The 19,675-nt window shown below is 54.8% G+C and overlaps 3 protein-coding genes across 4 annotated transcripts; 2 read left to right on the top strand and 1 right to left on the bottom strand.

Moving 5' to 3' along the window:
* Nucleotides 1-4,899, top strand: MAGIX (MAGI family member, X-linked). The gene is given in 7 exon segments (XM_054566440.1): nt 1-15; nt 17-50; nt 903-1,049; nt 1,694-1,776; nt 1,854-2,090; nt 2,200-2,371; nt 3,093-4,899. Coding segments are annotated over 7 exon segments (996 nt in total). The 3' UTR covers nt 3,401-4,899.
* A 2,055-nt stretch (nt 4,900-6,954) lies between these two features.
* PLP2 (proteolipid protein 2) lies at nt 6,955-9,822 on the top strand. Its single transcript, XM_054566366.1, has 5 exons — nt 6,955-7,188; nt 8,266-8,418; nt 8,524-8,619; nt 9,130-9,220; nt 9,463-9,822. Exons 1-5 carry the CDS (start codon nt 7,093-7,095, stop codon nt 9,483-9,485), a joined length of 459 nt encoding a protein of 152 aa, XP_054422341.1. The 5' UTR covers nt 6,955-7,092; the 3' UTR covers nt 9,486-9,822.
* A 187-nt stretch (nt 9,823-10,009) lies between these two features.
* Nucleotides 10,010-19,219, bottom strand: PRICKLE3 (prickle planar cell polarity protein 3). Of its 2 annotated transcripts, none has more exons than XM_054566431.1 (9): nt 19,107-19,219; nt 17,812-17,897; nt 16,715-16,898; nt 14,538-14,684; nt 14,115-14,252; nt 13,204-13,407; nt 12,921-13,107; nt 11,445-11,735; nt 10,010-10,671 (listed from the first exon to the last, which is right to left on the bottom strand). In XM_054566431.1, exons 1-9 carry the CDS (start codon nt 19,146-19,148, stop codon nt 10,100-10,102), a joined length of 1,851 nt encoding a protein of 616 aa, XP_054422406.1. In that variant the 5' UTR covers nt 19,149-19,219; the 3' UTR covers nt 10,010-10,099. The 2 variants fall into 2 exon arrangements, with proteins under 2 accessions (XP_054422406.1, XP_054422407.1); XM_054566432.1 differs by having other exon boundaries at nt 14,571-14,684.
* Nucleotides 19,220-19,675: the final 456 nt, after the last annotated feature.

Raw genomic sequence — 19,675 nt, 5'->3', positions numbered from 1 at the left:
ATGGAGCCGCGTGCGGGGGGGCGCCACGGACCCTAGAGGGAGCAGAGGAGGTACTGGGGTGGGGGTGAGATGGGCGCGGTCCCGCCGCACCTCGCCCCCCCTGTCTGCCCTTTCCCGTTCCCTTCGGACAGGTGGTAAACAAGGCAGCCTGGTACCCGGGCGGCGGTGGCGGTGTCGTCGTCGTCGGCGGCGGCGGCGGCGGCGGCGGCGGAGGCAGACAGGGGCCAAACAACCCGGGCTGGGTTCGAGGCTCCCTATCAGCACCTGCACCCGTGCCACCGGGCTGCGCACCCGCTCCGGGGGCTCTCAGGAGTCTCCAGGGAGATGTGCCGGAGGGGTCTGCTCAGGGTCACTGGGGATGCCTGGGCACTCACGGTCTGCGGTGAATAATAGCAGGGGCTTAGGCAGGGGCCTCTGGGGATAAGTGGAGGGCAACCTGAGGCCACGCGTGGGCCATGAGGGTTGCCTAGGGCATCTGGAGGGTGAGTCGTGAGTCCCGGGGCCACAGCGGGGCAGACTGTGTTCTCTTGGGGCATCTGGGGACTCGGGGCCCCTTCCGATATCGCGGGGGTAAGACTTTGGAATCGGGGGTGAGGAAGGGGCAGTTGGGAAGTTCCAGAGATCGCCACAAGGTCTTCGGAGTGCCGGGGAATACTGCGGCCAAATAGCTGTCTCCAGGGGATGTCGTGGAGGCCGGCGGGGCTCCACGCGAGTACCCGCGATGGCTGGGGCTAGCGGGAGATGAGAGGGACAGTCGGCAACCTCCGGAACTATCGAGGGAGGGCTTGAGGGCTCCGGGGACCCTGAGGAGCATTCTAGGTCTTCGGACGTAGAGGAGTGTGGAGGTGCGCCGAGGCTCTGGGTCTGCGCTGACCTTTTCTCCCCCGCCCCCTCCCGCGCAGGCCGCGGCGCTCCGCAGCGGGCCGGCCCCAGCGCCCGGCAGCTCCTGTCGCGCCTGGACGCGCGCCCCCTGGCGGCCCGAGCTGCGGCCGACGTGGCGGCGCTGGTGCGCAGGGCGGGCGCCACTTTGCGTCTGCGCCCCAAGGACGGTGGGTGACGAGGGCGGGGCCTTCCTAGGGGGGCAGGGTTGGAGTGCAGCTAGGTTATGAAGTGGTAGGTGTGAGTAAAGATGATCGGGCTTGGCGGGGGATTCGAGGTGGCCGTGACTTGGGGTTATTCTAGCGTATTCCTCTAGGTCAGGACACTGTGTTGGAAGATTAATTGAGGATACGAGGACGGATGGTTTATCCCCGTGTATGAGGCTTTCAATGGAGGGCACCTCGCTAAAGATGGAGCCTATAAACCGACAGGGTGGGGGAGCTGGAAATGACAGGATCGGTTGAGATTTATAGGCTATTAGAGGGTGGAGCCTGGAATGTTCAGGAGTCAAATCCTGGATATGAACCCTCCAAAGAGAACCTATGGTTTATTTGAGGGTCGGGATCTGCCTGTAATTAGAGGGAGGGAGGAACGTATGAAGACTGATTCAGATAGCTGGGCCCAGGATTATTATTTAAGAAGTCGGGATCAGGACAGTTATTTGAGTGTGCAGAGCCTCGCTAAATGGGTGGGCGATTCTGCCTGTGCAATCTAGAGGCAAGTTAATGAGATGAGGCTAGAATGGCAACTCATGGGGCAGGACCTAGGTAGTTTACATGCAGTTGAACCCTGGATTTCATCTTTCATCCCCCAGCCATTAGCGAGCTGGATTCTGCAGACATAGAGGTCACAGACAGTCGCTTGCCTAATCCCACTTTCATGGAACACCGGCCCCAGGTACCACCTAGTCCTCCTAATCGAAGCCACCTGCCTAGAAGCTGGCAATGTATGTACACTTCGTGTTCTTACTGCAGCATCGTCGGTCAGAGACCTTGGGTACACCCACCGCGCCATCCCAAGTGACGCACGTGAAGGCACGTTGTGCTCCGAAGCCACCCCAGGCCTCTGGTCAGTTCTCTGTGGAACTGGTTCGTGGTTCTGCAGGCTTTGGCCTCACACTAAGGGGAGGCCGAGATGCAGGCACAGACGCTCCACTGGCAATACGAGGGCTGCTGAAGGACGGGCCGGCACAGCGCTGCGGTCGCTTGCAGGTGAGCCATAGGCACCCGCCATTCCATGGTGCTAGTGCTTACCTCATCCTTTGTCGGGGTGCTCTCCATTTGCTCTTTCTACAACACCCCTCACCTTGTCCTCTGGCAGCCTGGTGACCTCGTGCTCCATGTCAATGGAGAGTCAACTCAGGGCCTCACCCATGCCCAGGTGGTGGAGCGAATTCGCACGGGCGGGCCCCGGCTCCACCTCGTGCTGAGCAGGCCTCTTGACAGCCATCCCAGAAAGCCTGAGATGGGGGGAGGACCTCGGAAAGGAGACGGTGGGTTTCCCAGAGGAGAGGGGTCTGGGATCTGTGAGGGGATGGAAAGGGTTGCAGAGCAGAGAGGCTGGGGTCCTGTGTGGGAAGGGTTTGGTGGGCTCAGTGGGGAGAGCCATCCAGTTGGTGTCTGTGAGGGGGTCATGACATTCTCAAAAGTGGGGTTGGGGAGAGCAAGGCCCCAGGACAAGAATAAAGGTGGGATTCAGAGAGGAGGCACTGGGAGGGAGGGGGAAGGAAGGGGCCTGGAGTAAAAGCAGGTGTTCAGAAGGAAGGGTTGTGGACCTTGGAGAGGAAGGCTGAGTGGTGTTAGCAGGGAGGGGATGGGGTGGGGAAGCAGAGGGTAAGGGGTCTAGTTCCTAAAGAAAAGGGATTCATAAGGGAAAAGGCAGGGATTAGAGGGAGGTGGGTTGTGCAAGGGGAGACTTTGGGAACTGAGATGGGAGAGGTTTGATTTCCTTTGGGTATTGCGGGAAATGATTTCTGAGTGGTGTGTTTTGGATCCAGGAGGGGCTGGGTCTCTGGAAAGGAGGTGTTGGGGATCTTGAAGGGTGGTAGTGGTTCCTGAAGAGCATATCTGGGCCTTGCTGGAAGGTTTTTCTAAGGGGCGGTGTCTCTGTCTCCTTCAGCACTGAAGAGTCTTCTGGCCACCCTTGGCCCGGGGGCCCAGCTCTCTGTACCCTCCCCTGTCACTCAGTCTAATCTGCATTCCTACCATTCCCAGATTGCAGCCCAGATCCTGGGGGACCGGAGGTGATGAGGTCTCCTAGGGCCAGCGCTTCCCCACTTCAGAAGCCTCAACCCTGTACAACACCCAAGACCCGGGGCACCCCAGAGCCTAGCCCCAAGGGGGCAACTGACAGCCTTGCTGTTCCTCCGCTTGAGCTCCGCCCGGGGGACTCGGACCACCAGTCCCCGGGTTCCCCAGGACCCTGGCTGGTGCCCAGTGAGGAACGGCTCTCACAGGCCCTAGGTGTCCCAGGGGCCACACAGCTTGCCCTGGAGATGGCAGCTGGAAGACGGAGGCACTGAGCAACATTTAACACCTGATGGCATGCCCACTGGGTACTGCCCCACTTGGATGTGGCCTGCTCCGACAGCCGTGCATTAGCATTGCAAACAGAACCGCCGCTTGGCCTTGTCCCAGCTCCTGCTGTGCAGTTGACCAGCTTGTGCTCCCCTCGTGGTGTCAGTGGCACAGGCCTCCCAGACCCGCCAGCCTGGCGTCTCGGGGTGGGGAAGTAATAAATCTGTGGACGTGTCTTGACTTGCCAGGTGCTCTAGGCTGGGTGGGGCTCCCAAGTCCACCCAGTAAAGGAGGGGGAGGGTCAATCCGGTTTTGGGGAGGGCCTCTTGCAACCACTGACAAGTGCTGTTTCTTTCATGTACCTAGAGGGGTCTTTGCTTCTGCCAGTTCTCAGCCAGGCATGCTTTCTCCCCACTCTGTTTCTCTTCAACAACTCCTGCTTCTCTACCCATTCATTAATTTTACTTTTTTTGGAGGTGTGCAGAGCTCACAGATAATTATTGCGTGTGTGTGAGGAATGCAGCGGTGGGCCTGTTAGGGAGAGAGTACACCAGTGATACCCACAGCCCTAGCCCTGAATCATCCAGACCCCTGGCAGCTGGCTGGAGAGCAAGGCTAAAAACTGGGCAGCTTGTTTCTCCAGGAGCCTGCGGTCTCTTACTTCCGCCTGAAACCCTCAGGGCAAGGGCTGGGGCCCTGGGGCCCCCTCTGGGGTGGAGCCGGGTAGGTGTGACTCAGCGGGCTGGGCTAAAAACAGCTGTTAGAACCTTTGGGCTACTCCCCCCTCTTCCATAGATGGTGACGAACTGCTGCCGTGCTTGTGTGCACAAGCCACATGCTGGGCGTTCCCAGTCCTGGGAGAGGCCAGAATTTCCTCCATCCTGGGAACAGAGCCCTAAAAGCCTAGGCTTATATGGCCAGCAGGACTCCAAGCTGGGTGGCCCCAAAGCCGGTGCTAGCTAAGGCCAGAAATACCCAGTCACCTTCGCTGTTACCACATCCTGAACACTTGGCCTCATCTCCTCAGCGAGGGAAGCTGTGGTCAGTGGACAGTTTTCACTCCTATGGGGAGGGGTCTGTAGTGGGGAGAGAAATTTAAGGACTAGAGTGTGAGCATCCAGGGCAGCCCTGGGGAGGAGGGAAGGACTGCAAAGCCAGGCTGGGCATTGGTGTATAAAGAGGTGAGCCGACTCAGTGTTGTGGCTCAGTTGGTTCAGAATGATCCTGCAAACAGAGAAGTGGCTGGTTCAATTCCCGGTCATGGCACATGCCTGGTCTGTTGGCCCCCGTTGGGGTGGGTGCGAGAGAGGCAACTGATCATTGTTTCTCTCCCTCTCTTTCTCCCTCCCTTCGTCTATCTCTAAAAATAAATAAATAGCCCTATCTGGTGTGGCTCAGTGGATTGAGCACCGGTTTGTGAACCAGAGGGTTGCTGGTTCAGTCCCAATGTAGGGCACATGCCTGGGTTGCAGGCCAGGTCCCTGGTAGGGGGTGCGTGAGATACGACCACACATTGATGTTTCCCTCTCTTTCTCTCTCCCTTCCCTTCTCTAAAAAGAAATAAATAAAATCTTTTAAAAGATAAAAATAAGTAAATAAAATCTTTTAAAAAAGAGGTGAAGAAGTGAACCCTGACTCAGAGCCTGGTGGAGGTATGGCTCTAAAGAAGTAAGGAAAGGACTGCTAAGCCCCAGTTCAGAAGACTAATAATAGTAACCCCAGGCACCATTTACTTCATCTTATCCCTGCTACTGGCTTCACTCACACTGTTTCCATCTGGTCACACATCTATTAAATAATCCTGATATGTCCATTTCACAGAGGAGGGAAGTGAGGCACAAGGAGCGTATGTAGCTGGGTGGAGGGTGTTGAAGCGAGATTTAATCAAGGCCTGATTCCCAAGCCTTAATCTCACCTTCATTTGAGAAGTATTAATCGACTTCAGCTGTTTACCTTGCACTGTGATAGGCACTGGGGAGATGCTGAGAGAAAAAACATAAAGACTTCTATCCTTGTGTAGTTAATGTACTGGGGGTAAGACATGTCAGAAGAGATAAGAAAATGAGTCATATCAGAAAGAAGCGAGAGTTATGAAGACAGCAAAAGGAGGTTATGTTGGGGAAGGTAATTATGATGGGCTGCTGGCCTCTTTAAAGATAGAACATTTGAGCTGGGACCTGCCTGACCAGAAGCCAGATGTGTAAAGATCTGGGGGAAAGGGCATTGACAGCAGTGGGGACATCAAGTGCAAAGGACCTGGTGCATAGCAGTTTGTTGTGTTCTAGAAATGCAAGCATGTCTTTGCAGAGTGGGAAAGCACACACGGAGTGCTGGGAAAAAGTATGTTTCATCCCTTCCATTATCCAATTACTCTCACTGGGCCGAAAGAGAGGAGCTCCTTCTTCGCTTTTGAGGGGCCCAGGGCTAGGAAATGGAGAGCAAGCAAGCCCTTGGGTTGAACTATCCTGGCCTTCCAGTCACAACTCTTGCCTCCTCAAATGAGATGAAAATAAAACCAATGTTCAGTCTAGAGAGTGTGCCCCCCAGCACATCTCAGGGGAGATCCAGATTCCCGTACCAGGTAGGCAGAAATAGGCTGAGCCAGGAGAAATTACTTGCTCAGGGTAACACACTCTCCAAGCGTTGTCAGCCTTGCCACCCAGCCTGGCACCCCAGAAGCCTTCCCCTCATCTTGCCAAGCTCCTAGTAATAAAACCCAGGATCTTTTTCCATTCTTCATCTAGGGCTGGGCTGACATCCCCCTTCCTCAGAACCAGAAAACCAGACTTCCCTAGGACTGCAGAACAGAGAATCAGACAGACCCTGGGCTCTGAAACTATTATTAATAATGTTTGCCCCCATTTACTGAGCAGTTTCATGCTTACCAGGCTCTGTTCTCTCTTGGCCTGTGAACCACCAAGGTCTTATTGCCATCCCTGCTAAGAGTTTTATTCCAGGGTCCACCATCTTTTACCCACAATTCCGAAGTCCTCAAAGCTCTGAAAACTGAGTTTTCTCATAATTGGGCACTATTCGGTTACAATACCTGACCTGACTTAATGAGGCACAATGTTCAGTCCTAACTTATTCCACTCATTGTGAACGTCCACACTTTTGAGGAAATATTAACCTGTGTGTGTTTTTAAATGGGGCAGTCTCACTCCCCACTGACTGTTAAGTACTATACTGTGTACAGGGAAAATTTTCCAAAATTCGAAATATTCCGAGTCCTGGAAACATATCTGGGTTTCACCAGGGCCTCGACTGTTTTTTCCTCTTCAGCTATGGAAACTAAGTCACTCCCTCCCAAAGGCAAGCTCCCCTCTTCTGAGATGAAGCAACTCCGGGAGCATTCGTATTGTAAAACGGCAAAGCATCTCGCCATTACCGTTCAAGATACCCTAAAGTGCCAAGCCTCAAAGGCTGGCATCTCCGGAGATGAGGTGCCCCGGTGGCTGTGCTCCGGGTGGAGACTACCCATGGCGGGCGGGGCAAGGGGGCTTCCGGGGCGGCAGCCACCTGGCCCGGCCTCCTCAGGCCCCGCCCGCTTCTGCTCGGCTCGGTGAATCACTCCCTTCTTCGCCCCCGGGCCCCCTTCCCGGCCAAACGGCGGGCTAGACGGCTGGGTGTGCAGTGTCCTCGAACTTGCGAGAAAGCGAGCAGATCATCGGCGCCCCTAGGGATTCTGGCCCACGCGATGGCGGATTCCGACCGCTTCTCGGCTCCCGGCTGCTGGGCCGCCTGCACCAACTTCGCGAGAAACCTCAAGGGAATTCTTCTGCTTGCTGAGATTGTGAGAGTCCCTGGATTGGCGGGTGGGCAAAGGCGGGGTAGAGTGGCTGGATCCTGCGGAAGCAGGAGGCCCCGGGTAAGGCAGGCGCATGGCCGGAGACGCTGGGCAGTGGGACTGGGGGAAGTGGGTTAGTGGCGGAGGCCCGAAACCAGGGGCGCAGAGTAAGTCAGTGGGGTTTGAAGAAGGTGGTCAGGAGCTGCTGGGCCAAGAGATGAGGCCAGAGGTCCATGGTGCATATGGGGGACGCCGTGGAGGTGGACCACATGGACTCATCCATGGGCTCATTGAAGGGGTCTCCGGGGGCTGGGAGGTGGGGGGCATCCCGCGGCAGGGCGTGGCGCGGCCTGGGCACAGACGGGCGGGCTGGCGGCGCGCCCAGGGGCGGGGCCTGTTGGGGTGGAGCCTCAAGCTTGTCCCACAGGGTAGGGTGCTCCACCGTTCTCTGGTTCTTTCTCGCCCTACCGTGGTAGGGCAGGAGGTCCTTAGCTGTCCGGAGCCTTGGTTTCCCGCCCCCGTCAAAGTGGGCGCCGCCTTTGAGTCACTCGTAAACGGGGCGCGATGCCTTTAACCGGAGCCCTGCCCCTCCGGTGTCACTCTCACCGTTTCCCAAAGGGGTTGCCGGAGGAACTGCACGTCCCGTCCTGCCAAGGCCCCAAGCTGGCCCCAGCAGTGCTCTCAAAACACCTGGCGGGGCCACTCCCTGCAGGCCGCCCCTATCTTAGAATGGAAAGAGGGAGGAACTGAGGTGCCCAGCTCTACCCCTTATTAGCTGAGTGACCCTGGGCAAGTCACTTAACATCTCTGTGTCTCACTTTTCTCGTATATACAATAAAGATACTAATAACAGTACCCAACATATTAGGTTGTTGGGATGATTAAGTGAATTAATACTTGTGCAGCTCTTAGAACAGTATTTTTAATATTTTTAACACAATGAGCACACAGGAACTGTTTAGCTATGATTATTTGTCATCTTCTCAGTCCTGGTAGGCATCTGAGTTTGAGACCCCTGATTTAAACCCATCCCCTCAGCCCCAGGAATTGATGGAGGCCCCCTTCTTCATGTCGTCCTTCCAGATATTGTGCCTGGTGATTCTGATCTGCTTTATTGCCTCCACACCGGCATACTCCTCTTTGTCAGTGTTTGAGATGATCTTTGCTGCTGTCTTCTTTGTCATCTACATGTGTGACCTGAACACCAGGATAAAGATCATCAACTGGCCTTGGAGTGTGAGAAAGGGGCCAGAAATGGCTAGGCTAGGGAGGGGCTGTGGCAGTTGGGATTGTCCTGGGAAGTCTGGACACTGACTTCCCCTTTCTCCCTACCTCTTACAGGATTTCTTCCGAGCCCTCATAGCAGCCATTCTCTACCTGGTCATCTCCATTATTGTCCTCGTTGAGAAAGGAAACCACTCCAAAATCATCGCAGGGGTAAATGCTGTGGAGGCAGCTCCAAAGCACAGAAAGAGAGATTTGAGGATCTAGGGACCATTTCTTTCTCTGCTTTTGGCAGAAAGTGTGTAACCCACAGCAAGCCACATTTGTCCTCAGTGTCTGCAGGGCAGCCTGGCCCAGGCCTTGGTTTTTCTCCCAAGATCATCATCTGCTGAAAAGGGCTATCCCTTGCCTGACACAGGATCTTTGTCAACACACCAGACTGCCATCTGCTAGAACTTTGTCTCAAATGTACACCGTGAATGGTGCCACCTGTATGTGGGGCCACCAAGTGGCTGTCCTGTGTTGCACAGTACTTGGAGAAGGGAGAGCGGGGGTGGAGTCCAGTTTCCTGACCTTTTCCTGGGGTTTTCTGGCTTCCCAACCTGGGTCTTTAGTCACCATCCCTGCATGGGGCAGTCACTGGAGTCAGTAGATGCAAGGGGGTACGAGACCGAGTAGGCTGACCAGCCTAACTCAACCTCCTCACTCCTATCCTCACCCCAGGTGATGGGCCTAATCGCTGGGTGCCTCTTTGGCTTTGATGCCTATATCACCTTCCCCTTGAGGCAGCAAAGACATACAGCAGCCCCTACTGGTAAGTAAGTGTGTGTGTGTGTGTGTGTGTGTGTGTGTGCGCGCGCGTGTGAATGCACAAGGGTGTGCTGTTGATGTGGTTGAGGAGAGAAGGAAAGGGGTCTCCCAAGGGCATGAATGCCAGCTCTGTCCCTTATTGGTACTTATGGCTTTAGTGCCAGGGAGTACCATAAGCTTCAGTATTTTGGTTTGTAAAATGGACATATGGATCCAAACTGCCTTCTCTTTTTTCCTCATTTGCAGACCCTGCAGATGGCCCGGTGTAGGTGAATTCCCTTCATGCCTCTCTGCAACCTTCAAATAAGACTTCCATTGAAATGACTCCTCCCCAACCCTACAAACACTTCTAGCCATTTTCCCAGCCCCCCACTGAGGTAAAAGTGCCTTTATCGGAATTTGTCCTCCAGCCTGCCAATCAACCCTCCTGGGTGTGGCCACTTTTAGGGCTGTGTCTAGGTCCCCCTTCTCAAGTTTGCAAAAGCAGACACCAGTTCTGCCTGGACTATGCCCCCACCTAAGCCACAAAATGAGGAAGAAGTGTGCCTCGGATTTCACACTCCAGCCCCTAGGCTGTGGGCCATTCCAAATAACCTCAGTGTGGAGGGATAAATATAAATAAATAATAAACAAATTGTTAGAATATATGATAATGAATAAATTAATCCTTTGAGCAAATATGGATAAATCTCAAGCACCAGGAGGGGGAAAATTGGGAAGGGGGTGTAGCTAGAGCAAGGAAGTAAAGAAGCCAGGCCTGTTTTACACCAAATATTAAATTACTTCAATGGCACAGACTGAGGGACGAAGGAAGGGGATTTATTCTCAAGTTAGCTACTGACTTGAGAATGGAGGAATGGAATCTCCCAGGACTGCCTTGCCTTCAAGCCACTGTGCAGTTCTTGTCTCTGGCCTGGCGAGGCATCCCTGGGCCCGGTGGAGACGGAGAGCTGGGGGTCTCTGTTGCAGTGTCCTGAGCAAGCACGGGCCTGCACAAGTGAGGGGGCAGTGGGATGCGTTCCCCTAGGAAGAAGCCATCATCTTCTGAGGACTCAGAGCTGGAGCTGGAGGGTGAGCTAGAGCAAGATTCTGAGTCCGACCCGGATCCCAAGTCACACTGATGGTGGTGAAGTCTGCCAGACCGGTGGCGGTGGTGGTAGTGATGATGGCGGTGGCGGCGACGACGTGTGGGGGCCCTGGGAGGGGGACTATGAGGCCTACGGCGCTGGGCTGGAGGTGCACTCAGAGTCCGACGAGGGCCTCCCTCAGACACCAGAGGGTCCCGGAAGCTGACGCGAGGGGCACTCTGTCGACGGAAGGCACCATCTTCAGGGTCTGGCTGGCCGGGGGTGCCTGGAGGTGGTTTGGTGGGAGCGCTGCGGAGCCCCAGCTCAGGCATGGAGTGTCGGTGAGGGGCCCCTCTCAGAAAACGGGTGGGCTCCTCAGGGCCTGCAGCTGGAAAGAGAGATGGAGGGAGTCCCTATATCTGCCCTCTCTTAGAGGAACCCTGTGGAAGGGCCTTCTCCTTTCCCCTATCAGGACTGGGAAAGTGGGGGCAGTGATCAGAGAGGGGCAGCGAAGTGGAGAGTCTGGGAAATATGAGGCCTGGGACAGGTTCATTCAGAAGGGGAGTGCAAGGTTGGGACGCATAAGGAGCAGGACTGGATTGGTGCAAGGGGACTTGGTTTATGATAGAAGGAGCATGGCATAGGCTGGTACAGATTAGCTTTTTTTTTAAAAAAAGATTTTATGTATTTTTAGAGAGGGGAAGGGCAGGAGAAAGAGAGGAGAGAAACATCAATGTGTGGATGCATCTCACGCGTCCCCTACTGGGGACCTGGCCTGCAACCCAGGGACGTGCCCTGATGGGAATCGAACTAGCGACCCTTTGATTTGCAAGCCGGTGCTCGATCTACTGAGCCACACCAGCCTGGGCCAGATTAGGCTTTTGATAGGGTGGAGGGTCAAGGGTTTGGAGCGAAAGAGAAGGAACTTGGGCTCAGGCAGGTATGAGTTGAAGTAGGGGAGGGCCCTGTACAGAAGGGGGCAGAACCAGGGTTCAGGGGGGTGTAGTTTCGGTGGAGGCTACGCCTGGAACGGTTTGGGGGCAAGGCCAGGGATGCAGCAGGTGAGGAGCCTGGGTGAATCACCTTGAGGGGTCTGGGGTTGGGGTGGGGGGAGTGCGCAATACTTGGGAGTGGCTGGGCAGGACTCGAGGGTTAGCTCACCAGGCTCTAGCTCGGAGCTGGTGTCCTTGGTGGCGATCTCAGACGTCCCCTCCACAGCAGAAAAAGAGGCTGTGAGCGGTGCAGAGACTGTGCCGGCGCTCCAGCTGCGGTGGCCTGGTCCCGGAGCTTTGGGCTCCGACCCCAGGCTGCAGGCTCGAGAGCAGAAGATTAGGCCACGGCGTGGCAAGAAGGGGCGGCCCAGCAGGGCTCGCCCACAACGACTACAGCAGAAGCAGCGGTCTGAGGCGTGCCAGTGCTGGCCCTCGTAAGTCATCTGGCCCTGGTCCAGGCCTGCGGGGACACCGCGAGGGGTGAAACTAAGGCAGAGCCCCCAGGCATGCTCCACCCCTCCCGAGTGGGGCCCATCTCTGGAAGAGTGCAGTAATCTGAGGCAGGGTACCCCAAGATGCCCTCTCCCCCCACCTCTCCAAAAATGGGCACTCCTTTGCAGAAAGCAGGAAATTTGAGGTTTGGTCCTCACCCCGTAGGGTTCCTCACCCTCCTCGCCTGGAAACTGGCTGATAAATGTCCCCTTCTTCCCTACACTTTCTTTCCTAGGGTGCTCCCTCCTAGAGTGGGGCGAGGGGCGGGGGAGGGCCGGGTGAGCATTTGATTCTAAGATGTAGGTCAGGCTTAGAAAGTAAAAGGTGGCTTCAGGTGAAGGAGAGTGGATTTAAAGAGCCTTGGGTGGTGGGGACAAGGCTTAGAAAGAAGGTAGAGAGTGGTCTTGGTGGGAAAGGAATGGCTCTTAGAGAGTAAGGTATGGCTTAGAAAGTATGATGAAAGTACGATGTAACTAGGCTAGCGGATTTTCAACCGTTTTCATCTCATGGCACACATAAACTAATTAGTAAAATTCTGTGGCACACCAAAAAAATATATTTTTTGCCCACCTGACAAAAACAGGTATAATTTTGATTCGTGCACACCTGAAGACTATTGTTATGTTGGCTGTTGACATTTTTTTAAATTTGACAATCTAAAGGAAAAGAGGTCAATGCCCCTGACTAAATAGGTATTACATGTTTTAAAAATTCTCGCGGCACACCGGTTGAAAATCGCTTTTCCAGGCTGATGGAGGAGAGTCTTAGGGAATGGGGTATAGCTTAAGGGCATAGGAGATACCACACGGGGAAAAACTATGGCAGAACTTCCAGGCACATACCACCCCTCCCGAATGGGGCTAGGCCGAGAGGGTAGCCCTGGGGTGCTGGGAATTAGAGATCACTCTGGAGGTGGGCCTAGATGTGTAGTGGTCTCTGTGCTGTGTAGGTGGGCTTTAGAAAATATGGCAGAATGGGGGATATCAGTGATGGGACTTGCAGTGAAGGGTATAGGGCTATGGTGCTTGGACTAGATTGGAAGGATCATGATAACGGTGAACGGGGGAGGGGGTTGGGGGTGGAGGACAGGAGAAAGCGGGGGCCATGGACCAGCTGTTCATACATCCTCCTGTCTAGTGCCATGTTCACCCACCAATGTGCTCCCCACAGCCATCACAGTACTCCGCATGGCGGGCCTCGTAGCAGGCGCAGCAGTGGGGGCGGCTCTGACGCATGACATAGCGCTGACCTCCTAGCGATGCTTCACACTCGAAGCAGCAGAAGTGACCCATGTGCCAGTGCCGGCCTTCAGCCTCCGTGCACTCAGGGGAGAAGATGATCTGGGGGTGGGGGTGCAGGCCATCTGTGGCCATCAGCAGGGCCTGCCCCTGGCCCTGCCTGCCCTCCACTCCCGCCCTGGGCAGAGAGGCACACACCTCATCACAGGCTTGGCAGCGTGGGCGCAGGCGTTCGGCATGGTGACGGCCACAGTAGACCTTGCCAGCATGGTAGAAGTAGATGAGATCCACCAGCAGCTCTCGGCACGTGGAGCACACAAAGCACTGGGGGTGCCAGCAGACGCCCAGGCCTGCTCGGCTGGCAAACACTGCAATGTCCCCACCTCCAATCTGCTTCCCACACTGCCAGGTGATAAATAAGCACTGTCACCCTCACCAAGATGGTTAGATGAGGATCAGCCAAGGTGTGTGTCATACTTGGGCCTTCCCCATGGTGGACCTTCGTGACTGGCCTTACCCATGGGGTAACTTTGAGACAGTTGCTGCCTACTTGGGGGAAGGAAGTGCCTTAGAAACTGACACTGCTCTTGTGGGAAACCTTAGAGAAAGGCTCTACTCATTGTGGGTGGCCTGGAAGGCAAGTCTTGCCCTTGGGAAGTTGGTGAAACCATAGAAACAGGCCACACCCAATGGGGTAACTGTAGGGACAGACCTCACCTAACAGTAGGATCTAAGGTCAGGTTCCACCCTTGGGGGGTCTTGGAGACAAATTCCACCCACCACCTGGCTCTAGAGAGAGGTCCTGCCACTGTGGGTGGGTTCGTAAGGACGAGTCTCAACCACAAGGGGACCAGACAAATAGCCTCCACTTTGTGGAGGTCAGGAAACTAATAGAGTAGGTCCACTGGGGCCTCCTTAGAGACAGACCGCACCCAACAGTGGGATCTGAGGGACAGGCCCCATCCGCCAGGAGGCCCTACACACAGACATCACTGGCCAGGAAGGCCTTAAGGCCATCCCTGACTAATACTGGGATAAGGATATGGGACCTGAACCCCAGGGCTTGGAGCAAAGGCACCACTCACTCTCAGAGGCGCTCCATGGCTCACCTCCTCACAGATGGCCCCAGTGATGGTCACAGGGAAGATTCGCACAGTGCCACGCCCCAGGTTCTCCCGTTTCCGCTGCTGGCTGAAGGCTCTTAGCTCTTTCTTCTCCTCCTCTTCCAGTGCTGTGCAGTACTGTGCCTGGGGTGGTGGAAGTTGTCCAGGCTCCTCCTGTGATGTCAGCCCCCCTACCCTCTTTCAAATTTCATCCATGCTCAAAAAGTTTACTTCTAGGCCTTTGTATAGATGGTACTTCCTGCCTGAAATACCCACCCCTGACCTCTCCCATGTCCCGGCTGTGTTTCTGCCAAGGAACGTCCCCTGATTGCCCCTGCCCTTTCAGATGTTTTACCTCAGATCAGCTCACCTCTGATCCGGCCCATTTCTTTCCAGCTGCCTGGCATTTGCCCAGGCTGTGCTCCCTACCTGGCATGCCCTTCCTGTCTTCTCTCTCCTCACCTCACTGTCATGCGGGGGCAGCTGGTGCAGCAGCTGCTTGATTCTGTATTTCTCCCCGGGACTGTTGACGTAGGGGACCTTGTCCTCTGGGAGGCAGCTGAAAAATTGGTATACCTGGGAGGATGTGGGGGATGGGAGAAAACAATTGAGACTAGGGGTAATTGGAAGGCAGTGGGATAGTGGGATCCTACTCCTCTGAGGAAACTAAAGTCATCAAAAGGGAATGGTCAACTGACTCCATTTCTCCTTCCTATAAGCTGGATCATTTTTGTCACCTCCCAAACATGCCAAGAGTTCCCTCATGTCTTGACCCCATTTTTCCCACCAGTTACTGATCTACTTTTCTCCTTCCCCTTACAGAAAAATTCCTCAACAGAGTTGTGTGTACTCACTCTCTCCATTTCCTCTCCTCCCATTCTCTCTAGACCCCACTCCAGTCAACCTTCCCTGCCCTTCCTCTAAAGCTGTTCCTGTCAGGGTCACTGATCACATCCGCATTGTTAAAGTCATTGTTCAGGTCTCAGTCCTCATCTAACTTGACCCATCAGTAGCACTGGACACAGCTGATGGCTTCCTCTTCCTGGAAACACTCTGTTCCCTTGGCTTCCAGGACACCGCACCTTCCTGGGTTTCCTTCTACTACTACTACTACTACTACTACTACTACTACTACTACTACACTATTTGGCTGCTCCTTCTCTGTTTTTCTTTTGGTTCCTCCTTAACTAACCAACCCTTAAATGTGGGAGGGTCCTCAGGCTCAGTCCTTGGTCCTCTAGCTTCTGTCTCCCTTCACTCCCTTGGTAATCGCATCTAACCCCATGGCTATAAATACTATCTCATGGCTAATGCCTCACAAATGCATACCTCTGGCTCTGTGATCGATCTCTCCCTTGAGTCCCAGGCAACGTGGCGACTCAGATATCTAATGGGCATCTCAAACTCCACATGCCAAAACCAAACTGATGTGTAGACCTCAAACATGCTCCTGTCTTGGCCTTACCCATATCAGTTAATTCACCCACCCTTAAGGTCATCTTTGGCTCCTTTCTCTCTCACACCCAGAAGCAAATCCTCTCAGCTTCACTTCCAAATTATAACCAGAATCTGACCACCACTTACTACTTCCATTGCCAGCACTGTCATCGGCCACCTAGATTATTGAAGTAATCTCCCTTTCACTGGTACCCTGCTTCCACCCTCACTCCTACAGTGTGTTCTACACTTGGGAGCCAGAGGGATCCAGGTAAATCCTAAGACAAATCACATCCCTTCTCTGCTCACAAATCTCTTGTGGCTTCTCCCTCGTTCAGAGTATAAGTCCAAGTCCTTTCCATGCCCCTCCCCGCAACCTCTCTGACCCCTCCTCCAACCACTCTCCTTGTTGCTCACTCTGCTCCAGTGCACTGGTCTTCTCACTGTTCCTCACACATGCCAAGCATACTCCTGCCTCAGGGCCTTTGCATTACCTATTCCATTTGCCTGGATCTCCCTAGCCTCAGATTTCTGTGTGGTTCCCTCTTCACCTCCTTCAGGAAGCTCAAACACCATATACTCACAGAGGCTTACCTAGGTACTCTATTTACAGTCCGAACATCTCTCTCCACCCCTTCCCGCTTTTTTATTCCAGACCTTACACCATCTGACATATTTTTATAGGTTTGCTTATTGGCTGTTGCTCCCTTCAGGAATCTAACCTTTATGTAGACAGATACACACACACACACACACACACACACACACAGATATATACATCTATATATGTATGTATAGATATATAGTATGTGTGTGTTTTGTTCACTGTTGTGTCCTCAGTGCCTGAAACAGTGTCTGACCTGCAGTAGGTGCTCAATAACTGTTGAATGAATTAATCAATGGAGATGTGGTGAATGAAGTGCTAGGATAAGCCCTTAGGTAAGGCGTAAAACAGAAGTGGGGTGAACAGAACCCAAGCACCTGGCCCAGTGACCACTCAGGGTTCCCTGCAAGTTTTGGGGGTCTGATTACCCCTAGATCACAAAGGGTTAAAAAAGATAGTCACAATCTAACCACACACCCTAGTGTTGCACCAGAAATAGGTTTCCACTTGAATATATGTGTGTGCACCCACTGGAGAGCAACAGTGGGTGGTGCCTTCCGGTCACCTGCTCCGGCTTGAGACCAGGGGGCACCCAAGCATACTCTTCTGAGGCACAGCCCGAGTCATCATCAGAGATGGAGTGGTGCTGGAAGTCTGAGATTAGCCGACACATGATGCGTTCCAGGTCCACAGGCACTGCGTGCACAGCGTGCTCCTCCCGAGGGCATTTGCAATGCTGGCAGATCTTTCTGAGGGGGCCGGGATAGGGGTCAATTACTAAGAGGCAGCCCATTTGGACCCCTCGGCAGCCCAAGGAAGTCCAACTGAGGGGCAGGAACAAGCAGATTATCACCACTAAAGGACTCTGAGCCTGAGGGCGGGGCTGAGAGGAGGTGGGGCTGCAAGCCTGGGTGAGGGAGGTAAAGGGGTGGAGTTGTGGGGTCTCAAGGCTGGTCCATTACTTTCAGCTTTGGGACCTGGGAGTGAGTAGGGGCGGGGCTCTGAGACCGAGAGTGGAGTTAAACGTCAGGGCTTCCCCTCAGGGCAGGCTCTGGACTTTGTGGGAGAATTTTCCCTGGAGGTAGGCTCTAGCCTGTGCTGAACTTCCAGATAGGGCCCTATCTGTGGTATGTTATGGGATATTTTGGGTACTGGGATCCAGTAGGAGGATAGGGCACAGGAGTCTGGGAGAGGACCTCCTAACTCAAGAAGGGGGCTGGGCTGCCCTGGCTGGTGTGGCTCAGTTTTGATTCCCAGTCAGGGCAAGTGCCTGGGTTGCAGGCCAGGTCCCCAGTTGGGGGCTTGTGAAAGGAAACCGATCAATATATCTCTCATACATTGCTGTTTCTCTCCCTCTCTTTCTCCCTCCCTTCTCCTCTCTCTAAAAAGTAAATAAATAAAATCTTTAAGAAAAAGGGGGCTGGAGGTCAGTAGGCGGTGCTCAGAACCTAGGACTAGGAGGGGTGGGGAGGATACTTCTGGGGCGGGGCTGTGTCATGGGTGGAACTCTCCTGGGAAGCAGACAATGGGGAATGAGTCAGGGGGAGGGGCTCTGAATCAGAGCGTGAGGCTCTTTTCCCAATAGAGCTTCCCCTGCGGACCACGCTCAAGCCTAGGGGTTGTGGCCTATGTCTCTGGGAGTTCCCGGGGACAGTCACCTACCTCCAGCGGTGCAGCAGGAAGCCAGGGCACTGCTCCCTGCAGGAGTTACAGGGCTGGCCGCGGTCTGGGTCCTCTGCCTCGGGAGGCTGAAGTGGGGGGTGGAGGGGGGCAGACGCGGGACGGCCAGGAGCAGGGGTGGGGAGGGAAAAGTCAACTCCCTCCTCTCCACTCGAGTCCAGGACGGCATGCTGGGGCCTGTCTTACCAGGGCACCGCTGGGCAGGCTGGGACAGCGCCCAGAGCTCAGGGGAGGGGAACATAACAGAGATAGAGGCGGAACAGCGGAGGCCACCTCCCTCTATGCCCCCTTTTCAGGGAATTCCCCTTCCCAGGCCAACCTCCAACTACCCCCACCCAGCTGGGACCACGTCCCCTCCCTAAGCCTCTGATTCCTCCAGGCCTCAAACACCTCCCCTAGAACTTAGAATACTCTTCCCACTCAGAACTCAAGAGTCCCTAATCTGGGTGTCTCCCCCCAGGCCTCTCTCTGCCCCTTCTCTGCCCATGAGGCAAGCAGCACTCAAGTTCCACAGGGCAGGAGTCTGAGACCTTATCCTTACCTGAGATGCACACATGAACCCCTCCCCCAAATCCTGGTTTTACCCAAGGAACTGGAGATCCTCCTCCAGGACTTCAGGAGGCCTCTGATCCATCAGAAACACTGCCCCAAGAAGCCTTGGCCCTTACCCCTCATATTCTGGGGGTATTTACTTCTCTGAACCACCAAACCAAGACCTCACTGAGAGACCCGCACCAAAGAGAGAGAGAGAGAGAGAGAGAGAGAGAGACCTTCCTATCTAGGAAGTCAAAGGTATCCTGCTCAAGTGGAAGCCTAGAAGCCCTCTTACCCCAAATTCCAATCCCTCAACCTTCAGTATTCTAGCCCCCAGGAGTGTAGAACCTCACCCTTCAGTTCACCTTCCACCAAGGTACAGGAGGAGGTCTCTTCCCTCAGAAGGCAGAAGGCAGAAAGGGCCCTGCTCAATCCAGAAACCCAAGACCCAATCTTTTGGCCCTCAGAATCCTTTTCCATAATTCACACAAGAGGGGAGCACACCAGGTCCTTAAGGTGCTGATAAAGGTGTTCGGAGAGGTGATTAGGGAGCGTGAGCCACCAGATCTCCACGCTCCTTTATCCACACGCTTCCAGCAGCCCCAGCCCCTCTGGCTTGGGAATTCTGGGGATGGGAATTCCCAAACCCCCTGTGGAGTGCCTCCTCACTATCCCTATCCCCTATCTCCTCTCCTGGGCCTCAGTTTACCCCGACCCCTGACGCTGCCCTGAGTCTCGCTCACCGCGCGCCCGGAGCGGCGCCTCCGGGACCCACGTACGAACATGGCGCGCCTGGATAGGGTCAAGACGGGCCGGGTCAGGAGAATGAAATCCTCGCCGCCGTCAGGCCACCGTGCGTCCTGGCTGGAAGCTCTGTTCCGTAAACCTGACACCGGTGGGGGAGGAGCGCACCCCGCAGCGCCCGCCCCTAGGCTTGTTGTCTCTCCCGGACCGAGGCGCCCCCTGCCTAGAGGTGAAGAGCACGCAGTCCAGGAGCGCTGTGCGGGAGAGCTGCTCTCCTGCCTTACTGCTATGCACCCCGTAACCCCAAGGTGCCACGTGGCCTCCCACAGAACATTCTAGGACTTGAGACCTGTAGTGGAGGAAGGACGGCTTGGAAGTGGCGATCTGACTGCAAGGCGTGGTGCACCAGGGTACTCGTATTGGCGCCTTATGTCCATTTATCTTGGATGCTTATTTGGGGGAGGGGTTAAAGCCACCTCTTGGCCTCTTCTCCATTGGTGATGTTCGGCAGGACTCTTTATCACGGATGAACGCTGCAAAAATGGTCTCCAACTCCATCGCAGCCTTA

This window comes from Pteronotus mesoamericanus, unplaced genomic scaffold (genome assembly GCF_021234165.1).
Source record: "Pteronotus mesoamericanus isolate MK-2021 breed Mesoamerican mustached bat unplaced genomic scaffold, CSHL_Meso_final contig_173, whole genome shotgun sequence".
Classification (NCBI taxonomy): domain Eukaryota; kingdom Metazoa; phylum Chordata; class Mammalia; order Chiroptera; family Mormoopidae; genus Pteronotus; species Pteronotus mesoamericanus.
The sequence above is the reverse complement of the archived record's forward strand: the minus strand, read 5'-3'. Positions and strand labels throughout refer to the sequence as shown.